General features: G+C 40.2%; 1 protein-coding gene across 5 annotated transcripts in view; it reads right to left on the bottom strand.

The window, feature by feature from the left end:
• The window catches only part of mark4b (MAP/microtubule affinity-regulating kinase 4b), a 56,049-nt gene that overhangs the window by 19,585 nt on the left and 18,481 nt on the right, over positions 1-17,983 (bottom strand). For all 5 annotated transcript variants that reach the window (XM_005744985.2, XM_005744986.2, XM_005744984.2 and 2 more), the window contains exons 2-3: positions 10,342-10,539; positions 9,296-9,349 (exon numbers count right to left, since the gene is read on the bottom strand). In XM_005744985.2, coding sequence (XP_005745042.1) covers positions 9,296-9,349; positions 10,342-10,539 — 252 coding nt within the window. The remainder of the gene's footprint in view (positions 1-9,295; positions 9,350-10,341; positions 10,540-17,983) is intronic.

The following is a 17,983-nucleotide window of genomic DNA, read 5'->3' on the forward strand; positions in this document are numbered from 1 at the left end:
ACATGCATCCCAGGAATTTGCTTTTTCACATTGCGATAAAAAACGTTCCCCGACGACATTACAGTCAACTGAGGCAGCAGTGCTTTACGTGCCTGCACCTGTGTCGGAGAGATTCCTCGTAGCCAGTGGACCCAGAAGAAAATAAACACTTTGCTTTGCCTACATAAGAAGACGTCCTCTCACAGACTGATTTGCATTAGAGCAGCCAACACAGAAGCTTCCTGTTTGGTGTCGACTGGTCAAAAGTGTGACAAAGAGCTAACAGCCAAGATGCAAGAAGTGTTAAACTAATTTAAGAGTTTACGCTTTGACACACAGGAAGAACTGGATATGAATGTCAAACATGCAATGACAGTAAACAGAGTTGAAAACAACAGGAAAAGGAGACATAAAACAGAAAGCATTAATATGAATAAAAAGCAATAAAACACCTAACAACACTAAATCATAAACACGTCTGAAATTTCACTTTTTTTGAGTTTTGGATCCTCGGTCACACAGAATAAGTCACCTTAAGATAAAACCAAGGCTGTGACACTAACTGATTGGAAAAGAAACATGACAGACTAATCAATTGATAATGAAGTGCAACTGTTAACTGATTTGTATTAATGATTCGAAGAAACAGCTCTCAGATGTGAACGTGTGTGGCAAAGAGCCACGCTGTGTAGGAGACGCATTCACACATAAGAACCACAGAGGATGTTCTCTAATGTGTTATTAACACGAGTTTCTCTTCTTCTGTTAGATATTTTATCTATCCTGTGCTCCTAAAATGGGAAGCTGCATTATCATAAACACAGACACAGGGAGTCCAGTGGGAGTGTGTGTAATTGAATTAGGTGCACCGTGCATCAGCTGTTCATCTGAGCTTTAAGAAGTATTATCAGTTAAGCCTGTCCTCCCTCACCGGCACACTCATTCACCTCTCTCCTTCTCCTCCATACTCAACTAACCCTCGCTCTCCCACATTTTCTCTCCTTTTTCTTGCCTGCTCGGTCTTCCAAGTGAGAAATCAATCTGTGAGCGCTGCTTGCTGAGATGTTGCATATTTAAAGATGTGAATGACATCTGGGAATTGTTTCCAAAATGGGGGTATGTGTGAAAGGAGACTTTAGCAGCTGGCCAGGAAATTGCTGAGTCACCAGTATTGATCCATTTAATCCTCAGCTGTGCTGCTGTAGAGGCAATAATGAAGATTCTTATTGCACTTTAGGTCCATTTTGAAGATTACTAAGAATTAGCGTAATGTTATAAAGGTTTTTTTGGATTGTGATTAAATGCATAATTAATTTCAATATTTGTGTGCCTTCTTAAATTCATACTCCATTTAATCACTTCCTGGGTCTCTCTCACGGTGATGGCTCCGCGTCACAGTTGCCATGCAAACCCAGGTAATAATCCCTGGATCTCCTGCTGCCCAGGGGATTGTGGGAAGTCATGAAATGCCAAACACATGCGAAGACACAGACCCACAGCTACTGCCATATGGTCCTTTTATAGCAAAATATTGATTTTGGGTCTAAAATTTTCAGGTTTAGAAAGCGAATTGTTCGCCAAATGCAAATATTTACACAGGAAATTAATCTGCATTCTGAATGCAGCCTTCACGTTCCCTGCCTTCTCCTTGTGTTTTTTTCTAAGCAGCTTTATTTTCTTCTTAAATGCATTTCTGCATTTTTTGTCACCCTTTATTTCTCTCTCCTTGCCAGGACACAGAATTCAGTGTTGCTTTTCTGAGGATTTACACTAAGCAACTTAATGACCCACTGCTGCAGATTTTTACTCTTTCTCATAATGTGAGGAGTACTGCACACTTTTGATTCATGTGTCTGGTCTGCCAAGTCTATTAGCCTTTGACCAGTTCATCCATGCTGGGTGTCTGTTTTCTCCCCCTAACCATCCGGACAAGTATGCTCTCACAAACACACACAGAGTTAGCGAAGGAGCAGAAAGAAAGCAAACAAGCTGAAATAGAGAAATGAGGTATTGATATTTGGCCCCTTCAAATATCCACTGCAGGGTGTACAGTTTAACACACTAAAGAACTCAAACCATGAAACACACTTCCTCTCGTCAGCTGAAGCCAATCACAAGACCAGAGAATCTGAAGGGAAAAAAGGGAAGAGAGTGAAAGACAAAGAGCAGCAGAATGATGGTGACGAATAAACTCTCCACTCCCACGTCAGAGTACTTGCTGTGAATAACCCTCTGTGAGTGTGTGAACACTCTGAATGAGAGAGCCCCGCTCCTGAGCCCATGAAACATGGACGTCAGTCTGTTGTTGGGAACTACTCGCTCTAAAACTTAGCACGATGCATCGTCTGTGTGTTTATGTGCGTTCTGTCGTGTCCCTGTATATTAACTGTAAAGCTTTACGTAACCCACAGTTCAGCTCAAATTGGCATGTTTACATCTTATTATTTTATACTGAAATCCATTACCGTGAGCTGTCCGCGTGAAATAAACACATTTAAAAACTGCATTTGTGTCACGCCCACAGGCTTTTAGGCACCAGCCCTCTTCAAACAAAAAAACACAATTAATGCCATTTTGCCCTTCAGCGCGGCACAGTTCGATCAAAGGCGGTCCATGTGCACAAAACACTACAGATCATTTGGTGTTCCTGATGTGTTAGCAACAGTTTGCTGAGATACTGTTGTTGCCGATGTATTAAAAAGACACTTTAGCCTTGTAGCTTAAGGGGAACTTCTTTCTCTCATGTCCAGCTTCATATTTGTATTTTCTGATTGCACTGAAGAAGCTTTGCATGATTCACAGTTCAAAATAATCATTGTTCATCTTGTACTGGATCTTGGTGCAGCTCCTCAGTTCAGAACAAAGTGTTTTAGTTTCTTCCCCTTTAAGGCCAAGCTCTTGCAACCACTTTAATTTCTGATTAGCTGCCCTTCGTATACAAAATGTTTGGTCATTGTACGAGATGAAGTTGGGTTTTTTGCTTTAAAGGCTGAGGTAACAGCTGGTGTGTGTGGACTCCAAGTGTTTTCTCTTTCAGATGAAGAAATAATAATAATAATAATAATAATAATAATAATAGCAGCAGCGTCATTTCAGATCTGGATAACTAAACATGTCTATAAACAATCTCAACTTTGGACCTGATAAAGTGATTTGCTAGAGATATTTTAAATCAAGTTTGTCCAGGCAAACATCTGAGAAAAAGCCTGAAGCTAATGAAGCACTTCAGCATGCGTGGCTGCTTGTGTAGCACGGTTTAAAGCAAACACAGTCTAATAAGCTGCACTGCTAAAGGGTTTTGCTTCTTTTGCTCATTGCCAGGGAACATTTGCATACATGTTTGACCTTGCGTATCATTGATCCTGAAGGAAAAGCTCCCACTAAACTCCTGCTAAATGAGCACCTCCCAGTCCCCCCATTCACTGAATGCACAGCAGTAATAGGAGCTCTCAGGGCTGTTGATAAGAGAAGATGAATCATTAATGAAGAGACGCTGGAGTTAAATTCTGGCCTTTTACTGCTTGGTGTTTGACCCAGATCACAGGAATCCTGGCTCAGCTCTAATAAAAACGGAGACATATAGTTTTATAGATGTTGTCTAAACCAGACACAGTAAGCGGAGAGAGAGCACTTGTGAGAAAACCTTCTGCTTTTGGTCTGCCCGCCCTCTTGTGCCTTTATAGTCTAATTATTCCCATCACAGACCGGCACAATAACAACAATGCATACAGCAGCAACAATATGATTATGCGCAGACACCCACACAGGAACAATATGCAGCGTAGCAATCCAGATAATGGCATTACACATGCATACAAAGGCAGAGCTGAGAGTGTTTTGGACAGTGGCTTTATCTGCTTGTTATAACCCATGTAGTCTTATACAAACACCGTCTGTTGTCTTCAGTTGCGCTCTGTATCTTGTCTTTCTTAGGGTCCCTGCTCCTGCTCCAGTGCCCCAAAGCCACCCCCACCTCCCCATCCCTACATGACGGCCTCTTTTGTTTGCCTGTCTGGAATTTAGCTCCTGGCTGAAGGGGCCTGGGCAAGGGACAAAACATACTTCACAGCATTAGATAGTGGCTCAAACAGTTATTTTACTTTTTGCACACTCACAAAGTTGAGCGGCTGCCCACAAAATTCTCCTGTTCTTAAAGTAACACCAATCTTTTTTGTGGGGCCCTGCATAGTCTGGGTGATTATCCAACGACACACACCACAGGGGAAACAAGGACAATGACATTAGATCCTGTATGTTGCTATTAGAGCTCAAAGATATGAACACAAACACAAGACTGTTTGGAGTCCACAGCCAAAAACTCACAAGGAGATTCATCTAAAAATCATTGGAAGACCTTCTTCTTTTCCTGCCAATGTGCAGTTCTAAATGTCTGTAAATGTTCTGCTACACTCAGTCTGGCATCATGATTTCCACCTCATTATACGATCTCTTCTAAGACCATAAACACCTAAAACTTTGAACTAACAAACTGTTTACAGAGGGTGCAGCTTTGTAATTTGGAAAAGCTCTGCAGAGAAGCAACACTGGCAGAGATCTGCAATCTGCTGAAGGCCACAGCCTGCGGGTACAACAACAGAAGATAATACCTGGATTTATAATATTAACAATAACCACACACTTTATTTATACAGCACTTTTCTTAAGAAAGGTACAAAATGCTCCACAGAGAGTAACTGAAAATAAATAACATCTACAACAGTAAGAAGACGCCCTGAGATATAACGGTCTAGGACGCAGTGCTTAAATGTTTTTTGTCTAACTGCACATTAATATATCAATGCCACTTCAGGTAGTTGGACAGATATGCATCTGATTTTGATGAAATCTGAAGCTGTTGCTTTAATCCTTTTATTTATCACGCCTGCATCAGTCATGTGGTTGATCTGTTGTGTGTCAGCTGCAAGTGAAGGTGGAAATTTGGCAGTTCTCTAGAAGCAGGATACGCTTTTTAAAGTCTCATAACATGACAGTGCCTGTGTCCCTGTAGCTTTAAACAAGTGTACTGTAGACTACAGATGGCAAAGAGTACAGCTGTGATTACAGTAGAGCTACTACTGCAACACACCGCCCGGGGAGAAAGGCAGGAAAAGTGGGACGCAGTGTTACAGTAAAGAGAACAAAATAAAGAGATGACGAAGAGGAGAAAAAAGAGAAAGTGGAGCAGCGGGGAGAAGAGAGAGGTAAGTGGGGCATAAAGCTACAGTTGACAAAACATAGATTGAGGCACCGCAGCGTGAGCTGCTAGGAAGACCGAGATGAAGCGAAGAGCTTTCGTGGAGAGAATTAAAGCGTTGGAAGAAGCCCGTGCGTGTTTCTATTTCAACTCGACTGTGAAGACGACAACTTTTGAATATTAATGCTGTCAAAATTAAAATGCAAATTGTGTGCTTTTCCACTAGGTACACTAAAGCGAATCAATCTTCCACGAAAGACAAAAAAACTGATTAATATTGACAAATATTCTTCACTCTGAGCTACGGCTTTACTTCTTATTTTCCTTTAAAGGATGACATATTGGTGAAGGTTCTGACATTTTCTAGTTTCACAAGGACATTCGCCAAACTTAAACAACATCAACTGATGAACCACATTATTTAGCTAGTAAAATGTATTTTTATCCACAAAAATAATGAAAAACATTATTTACAGTGTTCCCGTTTTATGTGTCACTCCATGGAAAATCAATCAGGCCCTCCCAACTTGACCTCTTCAGAATCAGTAAAACCACTTCAAGTTAGATTCTAAGGCCAAAATCATAACCAACTCTGAACATCAATATCATGAACATACTATAGTTTCGATTTAATGCACCAATTCAGTGACGTAGAGTAACAGAAACCCCGGCACCCTGAATGTTTGATCTGTCTTCATTGGTAAAAACGCCTAAAGAGCCTACCACCAGATGTGATAACTGGCTGATCAAAACAAGTTACAGCACATAAAAGGCCTTTTTTAAACCAACATTTTGATACCTGTGGATATTTGATGTCTTTAGGAAGTTATGAGGGGTCAAGAATGTTGAAAAGTACCAAAGGTTCTTCCCCTATGGTTATTAAGACCTGTAAATGTTAACAGTAAAATTTTATATTTGCTAACAACACAACTGTCCAACCCAACCAAAAGTTCGACTTATTACTAATTTATCATAAGCTGGAGCTTTATATTATATAAACATAACATTGAAATTGATTTATAATGAAATTCAACACTTTTTCAGCACACACAGAAAGTGATAACTGGAGAAAGAGACGGGCAGTGAGTGAGTGAGGGGAAACGTGGCAGACAGACAGAGAAAGAGATGGAGAGATATCATGACAGTGTCACCTGGCAGCATGCATATTGTCCTACACCGGCTACAATAATGCTGACAGGACAGGACGTAACGGGCAGCCCCTGCCCCGATACAGCTGCGCTATGCAGCACTACACCACAACCAGGCTGCAGAATACACACACACACACACACACACACACACACACACACACACACACACACAGCTCTGAACCACGCCTTATAAAACCAGGATCTGAGATTCAACACTTGAAGAGCAGATAAATGGTGTGATTAAGTCGGCGTATCACCACCGGAACCGAAGGCAATTTCTGTTCTATGAAAGCCCGGCCATTCTCATGACTGCTGTTCAGCAAAACCACTGTCTGTGTTCCCACACAATCCACAAATTCATCCCCCAGATTCACACACAGTCTTTTTCGCTGCATTGAGGAATTATTTGCAGCCCCTGAAAAAAAGGTTTTTGTCAGAGGCAAAAGGAAAGCCACCAGCAGTCTAATAAAGTTATTTATCTTTCACCAAATACTAATGTACATTTTTGAAAAACAAAAAAGAAAAGACACCAATTTTTGTTAATAAATTGGTGAATTTTACAGAGTAATTGCCTTTAATTACTGATAGGAGGACTTGGATTGGGATACCAACTAACTTGTGTTTTCATTTTGTTGACAAGTGGAGAAGCAGCGTCATCAATCAGTCATCCTGGCCAGAATCTAGGCCAAGTGGACCAATAGTCACGGACAACCATACGTCACCAATAACACAACTTTGTGTTATCAGTTGAGCCAAACCTAGCCTGGACTAGTTACCCAACCAGCTGAGAATTCATCAATAGGCCAGTTTGTATGTGTGTATGTGGTGCAGTATTGATCCAGATGAGGTGAGAGAGTGTGCTTTTTGTTGTGCACGATAAAGTAAAGTCATAATTGAACAAGGACAAAGGTTGGTCAGCAGGGTTGAGGCTGTACAAAGAAATCCCTTGTTAAACTCTGGGAACGGTTCTTACAGCTGTGAGTCCATCACACAAATACACAAGGTTAAACCTGCAAATGACAAAATGAACAGCCAGAAAAACCTGCTGCCAATCTGGGGAATAAAAGCTTGTGGTACAGCTCTGCTTCTTTAGTCTATTAAAACGATTTCCTACTTCAGATGTCTGAAGGTGAAGAAATAAGTAGCACATTTCTTTAACCAACTAACATTTCCAAAACAGAGCAAACAAAAACTAGCAGCACGTTTTACAACCCATAGTATTTTTTTTATAGTACTCATTGTATTTTTTAAATTACAAACGTTTAATTAAGCAATTTTTAGACATTAAATGGTGAAGCTGCATGTGAGACCAGACAGTCAACTGTCTTTAGCCTGCCAGCTTCATACTACTAAGTCCATGTGATGTCTGATTGATTGTCTGGTGAATTCACAGCCAATGGTCCTAAAATAACCAACACCTAAATCAAACTGTTTCCATTAGTGAGAAAAGATCTGATGTTAACTATCTGCTGGCTAAATGTGGGAAAGCAAAGCTGATTCAGCTGCCACTGTCTGGAGTTCACATGTGAAAACCGCATATTAGTACTACATGCAACCGATAACCGAACCAATGTCTAAACCACAGTCTAGCTTTGACATTAGCATAGGCAGTAAAAAATATGGACGCAGCCTCTGGGTCTGAAAAAATAGCCAATGCTTAAGTGTTTTAAATCTGCATTTTGTTTTTTTAAAGTGACCAACAGGGGGCGATTGATGTGGTAGCACAAACACTTGCAGTCATATAGAAATCTATGGAAAAACAGCCCTGGGCTCCTTTGCTCTCTGACCTTGGTAAACAATCTCCTGATGATTTATGGGCTCAGTCACGACTTTCTGGTTTTATTGAATAAAACATGAAGCTAATTTTGTAAATTAAGGTCATTACAGGAGTCAGAAAGGAGGAATATTTCTGTATGCTGATTGGTTAGTCAACGGTGAAAGTTCACACTTTATTAACCACTGGGTGACGTCACAGCAGCTACCCAGTCACGCTTTAGATATTATGACAATGGAGGTATGATACTATAGTCCAGTGAATAATGATTAACTTTACTGCTCAACTATCTAAGAGGTCCACCTTAAATTACAGGTTGGGGGGGACACCACAATAAAATCACATGGAGCAAAATATAATAAAATCATGCACTCAGTGAAGACATTAATATTTCAGTGCTGCATTATTAAACACCATCATAGCTGAATGAGAAAATACCGCAACTTTCACTGCTTGAAAACAGAAGACAGCCCTGAGGCAGTGGTCGATTCTGTTTCATTAGATTGTGCTCAATTAACACATGCACCGCACACAAAAACACAAATAGATGCAAGCAGTCTGAGCTGAGACAGGAAAGGGTTTAATCTCATTAAGGACACAAATGCAACGCATGTAGTTAATACATAACCCTAAATGTCACCACAGAAGCATACGGTGACGTACGTTACTCCAAGTCTTTGTACGGCTTTGTTCTGGAGGACTGAGTGCACATGTGACGGATGCATTACAATGACACAAAGCAAAAGTCACTGCTTCGCTGGCTTCTTTGAATGAATATACTATACCGAGTTCACATAAGATATAAATAACCCATAAAACTGGACAGGCAAGCCTTTTATCAAGCAGCACTGCAAGAGCTGAAGATGGAGAGACGAATCTTCCCTGCAACCACTGACAAAGCCAACGCAGATGCCTCAGTGCTTAAATTCTCCCCGAACTGTTGCTTTTGTGTTTTTCACATTTTAACCGCATAACAACCAAAAGGTAAAAGGTCAGATGACTACAGCACACAAAGCTCAACTGAGGGTTTTAATCTAAGGCATCACAAATAAGCACACACAGGATGCCACAGGTTAAAAAGAAAAAATATCCTGCACTCTTACTACAAGAATTATTAAATCTAGAGTTCAGTTGAACGTTAAGTGGCCAGCTCATTAAACTGATATACACCGGCTGATCCAGTAACGTGTCACTCACCTTCTGAAGGCTGGTTGGGTTCAGTTGTGTTTTATCGATGATCTTTATTGCAACCTGGGAGAAAAAAAACAAAAACAAAATAAATACAGAGAATTTATCACACTTGCCCAACAAAAACTGGCTTATTTAACGCCAGCATAGCTCACTGGTTGAGTAGGTGATCGCATGCCACACGGCTGAAATGTAGCAGTTCGAGTCCGATCCGTGGCCCTTTGCTTTTCCCGTGTAATTTCCACTGCTTTCATTTTTTAATCAATTAATTTGCTGTTTTTTTGAGTTGTATTTATTATCAGCCACTTCAGTGTCCATATTGACAGTCAAGACAGTCTGACACTTGATGGCTACTGAAAAATATGCTTAGATGATGAGTTTACTCCAGCTTCCGGACTAAATAAACCCTGAACTAGAATAATCGGAAGAATCTTTAGCATTGGGTAATACTGCTAGCAAGCACAACACAATCCAATAGTCTTAAATGAGAAAATACACGTGAATCAAAACAAACTGTAATGAGGCCAAAGAGTTCAAACCACGCCATGTTTTACAACACAGAAAAGACATAAAAGCTAAAACTTACTTAATAAAGCAAGAGGTTTAACAGCATGTGTTGACCCGGACATACCAGTACAACTTTAAACCACCATATTTGTCTTCTGCTTTATGTGGGTGGAAACAGCAGCTATCACATGATTAAGCCAGTGGCAGACACACAAAGTGTCTTGAGCCCAGAGTTATCAACTGAGCTAATGTAGGTCAAGGGTTTTATGAGAAGAAAGACTACAGTGTATTTAAACACATGGACGTACACCCACACACACACACACACACACCCACACACACAGTATTTCTTCAAAAGGTTTAAAGGCCTTGACTGCGCTACAAGGATCTGCAGTATTTACTTCTGCTCCAACCCCTAAACTCTTTTCTTTTAGCCTCATATGAGCCACTGTGCACGGCTGCCCTTCAGCGTAATAATTATCAGGATTTTTTCTGCTTTTTGCTTTCTGTGCATTGTTTTTCTCTCCTTCTTGTTTCTTTGAACTCACCTCTCTGCCGGTCAATATGTGTCGCGCCAGTTTAACCTTGGCGAAGTTGCCTTTGCCGATGGTTTTGAGCAGTCGGTAGTTTCCAATGTGTGGCTGTTCATCTGAACACAAGGCGATGGAGTTACGACATCTGGCACCAAGTGAGCGGCTTGACCAGCCCGTGCCCTTCTCTGAGCGGCTGGCCGACAGGGAGGTATGCTGAAGAAAGAGAGAGAGATAAATACATAAACTACTGTGACTGACACCATTCCTTCTTAATGAACAACACAGTGGAATCTTAAGAACTGTATCCAATGTGAAATCTTAGATGTGATACTCTCTAACTGTAAGAGAAAAACAAATTTTGCTTGAAAGAGGACTCCCACTCACAGTTCGTTAAATAAAAACAACATTAGAGCTGAATGGTTTAAAAAAACAAACAAACAAAAAAAAAACAAAACTAAATTTTTCAAGCAAAACAGTTCAGTTGTGCAGCTCTCCCTTGAAAATAAATCATAGTAGATGGAATATACCTATTAAATTTTATACCTATTGATTTTTTAAAGTATTTTTTTAACCTTTAATTGGCTAAATTATTATTTAAGTGGAAATTTAACTAGTAGCAGACCGAACATATTTAAAATACTTGCACCGATGTTGAAAGAGTGAAAGAGAGTCACAAGCTCCAAATGATTTGCATGCCTATAGATACCTTGTGACACTGACTATGTAACTGCATGCCTGTACCAGACACCAGAAGTTGAAAAAAAGAGCACCCAGCACCCCTCGATGTTTTTATTCAGCACACTCGTGTGGCTGCAGGGTCAGTGACGTTAGACTCGTGTTCCTAATGATGGTGGTGGGAAACCGATCTGGCCTTCATACCTGAGCGTCTGTTGATACTCACAACATGCTCATATCTAAAACTACCACAACAGTCTGAATTTAATCACCCTTTAAAGAATAGATCGGTGAGTGAAACAGCAGGGGAACTGCGACAGCCAACCAACCAACACTTCATCATCTTCGTCATTTTTTCACAGTGATGAGGGAGAGACAGGTAATATAGGTCCGACAAATGTTACGCTCTGTGTGTCAGCCAGACCCAACTCTACTCCAGCAATATGAGTGCAGCGCTATTCTTATTATCATTGGCCTTTGGTTCTACTGACTTTACATTGATCATGTTTCATATTTAAATTGGAGCAAAATGTATTCTGATCATTTATCTTTATTGTTTTATCTCCCAGGCTTGACTGTCGATTTTATTTGACCGCTTTACTTCAAGTTTTAATCTCTCCATTTGCTTTCCCGAGCACTGAATGGACACATAAATACCCATCTGCAGTAAGGATGACATGCGGAACAAAGAAACAAGAAAATAGAGGAAGCTTCAGGGCAAATGCAGGTACCTGACCTGACTACAATGAAAACAAACATCTGGAATGAAGGGTGAACATTACTATTGTAAAATCTCAGCATTAAATGTCGTTTGTTAGCTACAAAGTACTTTCACAATCAATTAATGATGCAGAAGCTTGTTCCTGACAGTTGTATCAGTTTTTACCTTGTAACTCAAAGGCGAATGAGATTCAGTCCTTCCTACAAATGACTTGCTACACTTTTCACTATATTTAGCAAATCACCACTTTTCTCTGTGAAAGCCATCAGGAAATGTTCCAGCTATAGACCGCTTCATTTGGAAAACTGTAAATAGCAACTAAATGTTCATTACTCACTGTGTTACAGGGTGATATTTCATGCAAAGCATGAATAATTAGCATTATTTTCAAAGGACGAAAAAGTGCCCCGTCATTGCAATCAATTAAAAATGAAAAAGCTCAAATAAATTGCATAGTACTCCATACAGATGTCAAAGTTCAGCATTAAGAGCTGTTCACTCGTGTGAGACAGCAATTTTTTTCTCCCACCTGATTTCTTTAAATTCAGTTGAAATGAATTGCTTTCATTTCTACCCCAGATTAGCGGCGTCTCTGCCTGGACAAGCAAAAAGTAAAAAGTGCCAGAAAAAGTTCATGCCCAGCCCTGTCAGATGAGACCTTTTAGAAAAATGAGAATTACTCAATATTCAAAAACTACATGTCATAAGAAACTGCAGAGACTTGTAGCATCATTGATGTTAAGTGATGTAGAAAAAAAGAAAAAAAAACCCTAAAGATTTCTACAAAAATCATGTCTGTTTTTTTAGATGACTCAACAGCCGACCCTATTTCCACCAACTCAGTAGTGCAGGAACATATTTGCTTCTCGTTTCAGGAGCCAACTCACATTTTCATGGGTTTGAGAATAATTTTTATCTGGTAAATGTTGCCGTGTTGGTATATTTCCACAGAAGCAATATTCTGTGAATCACTGGTAAATTTCTAGATTAGGCAATATCACTGGCAGAGTGTTGCCTAAGATCTGCAGACAAATGAGGTTCAAGTCAAGAAGATCTGTGATTCCACCTCAGACTGTATCACCATTTGCTGTTATTGCTGTTAGGACCTTTTAAACCCAGCCTGTTTTACCCGTTTGCATCTCTCAGACATCAAAAAGCTTTCATCGCGCCTCCTTTTTGTCGTTCTCTTTGTGGACTTCCATTCTTAGATTTTATTAGCTTTCCAAAATGCATTTTTTTGAAACACTTGAGGCATTTTCCCCTCATATTTCTAATACAAAACAGCAAAGACAAAGAGAAAAGCAGGTTTTTGAGAAATGTGCTACATCCCTGGGGGGAATTAACTGGTTGTAAATGAAGAAAGGAGATGTTTCTAGCTCATATGCTATGTGAAGAAATTACTATTAAAAGCTAAACTACCATGTAAAAAAACAAAATGTCGAGTTTATAGTTTAGAAGAATAAATTTGATTGTGGACTGTCTGCAACATTAATCAGTACACCAGAAAACAAATAAAAATCGCCCTCAGCTGATATTCTTTCATCTCTCCTTCTGATGCTGATCACACATCAAGGTTCGGACCAAAATAGTACAAACTGAAACTAATATTTTATTGAAGGATTATAACTAAAGAGTTGGAATACGGTATTTAAAACGCCATAGCCACCAAGCAAATGTGTTCCTTCATTTTCTCCTCTTCCTCTCCCTTCCCCCCTTTAATTTCACCTCCTCTTCTCTCTCCTCTGGTTCATCCCTTCCCCCAGACAAATCAATTTGCCTCCTTTCCCTCCATTCTCCTCGCCATGCCCGGACACGCCCTCTCTTTTGTCTCACGACGCTATCTTCATTTTCAGCGACCTCTCATCATTTTGAGCATCCCGGTGGCCTCCATCACGCTACTCCCATCTCGCCATCTCCCCATCTTCAGGGAGTGCAGTCTATCGATTCACCCAATCCTTCTGATTACCACGCAGTTTCATTCACAAGCAGGCCCGTGTGTGTGTGTGTGTGTGTGTGTGTGTGTGTGTGTGTGAGCAAGATGTGATGAGTCTATATTGCTGGTAGACTGCAGCAGCAAAGATATCATAGGGTGGGGAGTGGGGCGATTAAAGCCTCCACCCTCCCCCTCCAGTATGGGTGTAAGGTGACATTTGATATAGAAGATGGATGAAGGGCTCTGTGTGTGTGTGTGTGTGTGTGTGTGTGTGTGTGTGTGGTGGTTGTTGCTAAATGATTTGCACATTCAGCAAACAAGCTGCACCTTGTCCTTGTAGACTGAAAGCACTGAGATTTGGTGTCCATGTTCTGCATCGTTAAATCGTAGCAAGAACGTATGCGAGGTTAAACCAATATAATGTTTATCCTTATTATAAAATCAGATTTTGCTTCTGTCCAGTATGCATACTCCGGAGCTGAAAAATGATAAAGTACCAAAAACACCACTCCCTCTAATGATCCTTAGGGTAACTCCTTAGGGTATCCCCAGATCCCAGTATTAAAATTCCCAACTTTGAACCATTAAAAGCACATTTATGGTCTGGTTCAAAAAAGCGTTGAACCCTGCTGATAACAGCTGCATAGTGGGAAGCTATTTTCAGAACTCACTCCACTTGGATGCTGCTAAGGTGTAAAATTAGTCACTAAAGTGGACTGCTCCACTGTGTTTGTACTGATGGTGCCTCTTGAAGCGTTTTTAATTAAATTATCCGACAATACAGCTTGTTGACTCTTAAAGACCACCAAAGAAGTTTGTGCTTCAGTTTCCTTGAGTGAGATTCTGGTGTTTTGTTAGTCTCTCATTTTACAGTTTACACTTTAGTCTCTATGAAGAAAAAACAAGCTGAAATGTTCTTTGTTACTTTCTGAATAATTCCTTTGACATCATCTTACAGAGGAACACACTGTTGACAGGCAAGGCTCCTGTCAATGACTCAACAAAGGAAGCAAGCCAGCTTATTCCTATAAATTCATGTGTGGCTTACACGAATGACAGCTTGATGTCAATTAAACAACAATGCGCTGAAGGTGTGAGCGTAGCTGCCAAAGGGCCTGACATGATGCCGAAAGATCTGACGCCGACTTTTAGCTTGAAAAGTTGCCAAAAGTTGTTTAAAGAAATTTCTACACTTTATGCATAGTCATCCACGTGTATAATCAGCTTATATACACAGGTGCAGGACATTTTCCCCACATCAGGCAACACAACATGTATGTCCGAGCACCTTAATGGTTTTATTCCAAACCTGCAGTGCTCATTACACTTTACACTCTCTGTTCTGGCACTTTAATATGATCTGGTGTTTGCTGTTTTCTGCTTTACTTGCTAATTTACTTCATGTAGCCATTTTATTGTATAGAGTAATTTGATTTTGTGGAGCTATTTGCTTTTGGCTGATGTTTTCTTATTAGATTTTGTGTTAGTTTAATATAAGCTGGCTGCTATAACAGAATATTTTTATGTTATAATTAATAAGATAAAATAAAACTACAGCCTCTTGTGCAGTTTCTCAACATTTTCAGATCTTTATGATGGCGTGGCATGCCTGAAGGATGATGATCACGATCAGGTGTCAACAAAGCAGATAAAGATCTGTTCTTAAACCGAGAGCAAAAAATGATTTAACACTAACACATTTAACTGGTTTTTTTAAGCAGATCTGCAGCATTCTGGTCCCGTCTTTTTCTGTGAAAAACTACAGAGATATGAGCTACAAATCACAGGAAACCACTTTTAGTTTGCAATAAGAGGCAAGTGTTCGCTCAGGTATGTGGTGGCATTGCGGTGGCATACACGTTTGCATGTCTGGCTTGGCTATTGTACAGCACAGGAGTTATCTTCCATCTGCACTGATCTGTGTGGGAGTAGAGCCAAACAAAATGGATATGAATCGATGAATGGAAACTCATGAATCTCATCTACTCTCAATATGGGCCTAATCTGCCTAAGGAACATTTTCCTCTTTTATACTCCGTGGAACATGCCTGTCATCTTTTCTAGTTTATCATTTCTCTGGATGCCGTTTCTCTTCTGTAAATTAAACTTTTGTTGTTGTTGTTATAGGGATTATTGCTTATATGTTGTAGCGGGACTCATAAATAACTCAAAAGACTCAGCTCATTGTTGCAAAGGCAGAATTAAAATGTGATTTTTCTGTGGTCTGTTATATTAGTTTTAAATTAAGCTGGAGGAATGTAAAGGCGAGGCAGGCAACACTACGTCAAGACACCCACTATGACGAATACAAATGTGCTTCCACACAATGGACCACACCCTGAGGGAGGTGTCTTGGACTTACTTTTGCTCTGAGTGTGTGTGTTGGGTAGGGAGGTACTAAGTAAAGACAGGATGTGTGACCTTATGCCCAGCAGAGGAATGGTGTAACCTTCAGCCATCGTCACAGACACAGTGACCTACAGTACCAGTCCAGCTTCCTCTTCTGCTCCAGAGGCTCTCGGCCTCAGACTGGTACGTCACTGGCTCTATTACACATGACTGCAGACACGTCATCTCCATAACATAACAGAAAAAAAACAAAGAGATAAGAAGGATTCTTATCTTATGCTAAAAAAGGAAAGAGAAATTGCTGTCAGTAACAGTGAGTTGGATATGTTAGATTTCCTGTCCTGCCCGAGAGGTTAAAGCATGTTCAGCTGTAAACTATGTAGGAGGGAAAAACTTAAAGGTATTTAAAGGGAAACAAAGAAACAAACCAGTTTAGGGAAATACATACTTATTGCAGTGATAGGAAAGTCCCACAATGACTTTATTCCAATAGGTTGTTTTGAATGTTGCCGACCAGGTGCTAGTTTCACCGAGACAGTTTTGACTTTTCCTGCATTAGTCCAAGGCAGTGCTTTTCTCTGTGGGGCACAGCAGGTGGTCTACACTGACCTTATGCTATTATTTGTTTCAACAAGAATTCAACTGGGGGAGCACTGGTTTCTGGCCACTTACACTACGACATAAAAATAAAGATTGACTTATTTTAAGCCAAAGCTAACTATATCCTTACCATTGTAATGCGCAGTTACACCTTCATTTAGAAGAAGCACCCCCCAAAAAAACCAACATGACTCATCATGTGTTGCTAAGAATAATAAACACATAACAAACACTACTTTGTTATCAAATCCAATTTATGGTGTTTACTGAAATAAGCTGCTTTAAGCTGCGTTAAATTATTAGTCAAGCAGCTGCACCCAACATCAAAATTAGCCTACATAAACCACTAGACCATTAGAAAGTACCAACACGAGGGTTACACTACCCACGATCTCAGCAGCATTTTTTAGGCTTCTTAGTCCCTCTTCCTTTTTTTAGACTAACAATTTCTGCAGAAGCTACTTAGTGTGCCATTATTTTTGATGTAAGTATCTTTATTTACTTATTAATTGTGCTCCTGCTTAAGAAAGTTAAGGTCTTAAGGTCTTATGGTCTGAATTTACACATCTATTTTAAGTATATTTCCATTATCTAAGCCATAGTAAACTCTATTATTGTGAAACTGGCCCCAGATCATATAATTTGAGGTTGACTGGCAGCTCTACATTCCTCTCATGCAACCGGCAATCTACACTTTAAGTCTAACTGCTAGTGGGAGTACACATTAAAGATATTAGCTTTGTCCACGCTCGCAAGACAGTCTTCCTCTTCCTCTCTAAGAGCTCAGGATCCCTGTATAAACCTGTCACATCTCACTCATCCATCAGGAGTGTGTGTCAAAAGCAGCAGGAAGTTGCATGAACTTAACCAGCATCACATCCTGTTCTGGAGACAGAGATGTCACAGCGATGACAGCGGACGTGTCACATGTTGAGCTGCAACACTCAGCGAGCATTTCCTGGCAGGCCCCAAAAGGAAGAAAGAGCTGGAAAAAAAAAAACCCATGCCAGTGACCATAACAGACAAGCTGTCTGATGCAATGGAGCTTCAGCTCAACCAGCTGCTGTAGCTTCACTTCCCTCATAATGTGATCGATTCCATGTGATCGGATTTGTTTGAAAAAGCAGGAAGCATTTTGTGTGGCTTACAAAAAGGAGCGAAAATCGAATTAGTCATCTTGCATCTGTTTATTTCTGAGAACGAAAGAGGAACCAGTACTTTAAAGCCAAAACTCCAAGATATTGCCGTTCATAACAGTACTGCACTAACAGATGACGATCTCAGGGACCATACACGTTGACATATGAGAGTGTGATAAATAAGAGTGTCAACCAAAGAGCTAAAATCAGCTAGAAAATGATGCAAACTGCAACATACAT

The sequence above is a fragment of the Pundamilia nyererei genome, unplaced genomic scaffold (genome assembly GCF_000239375.1).
Source record: "Pundamilia nyererei isolate P.nyererei 1_Seehausen unplaced genomic scaffold, PunNye1.0 scaffold00152, whole genome shotgun sequence".
NCBI classification, from domain to species: domain Eukaryota; kingdom Metazoa; phylum Chordata; class Actinopteri; order Cichliformes; family Cichlidae; genus Pundamilia; species Pundamilia nyererei.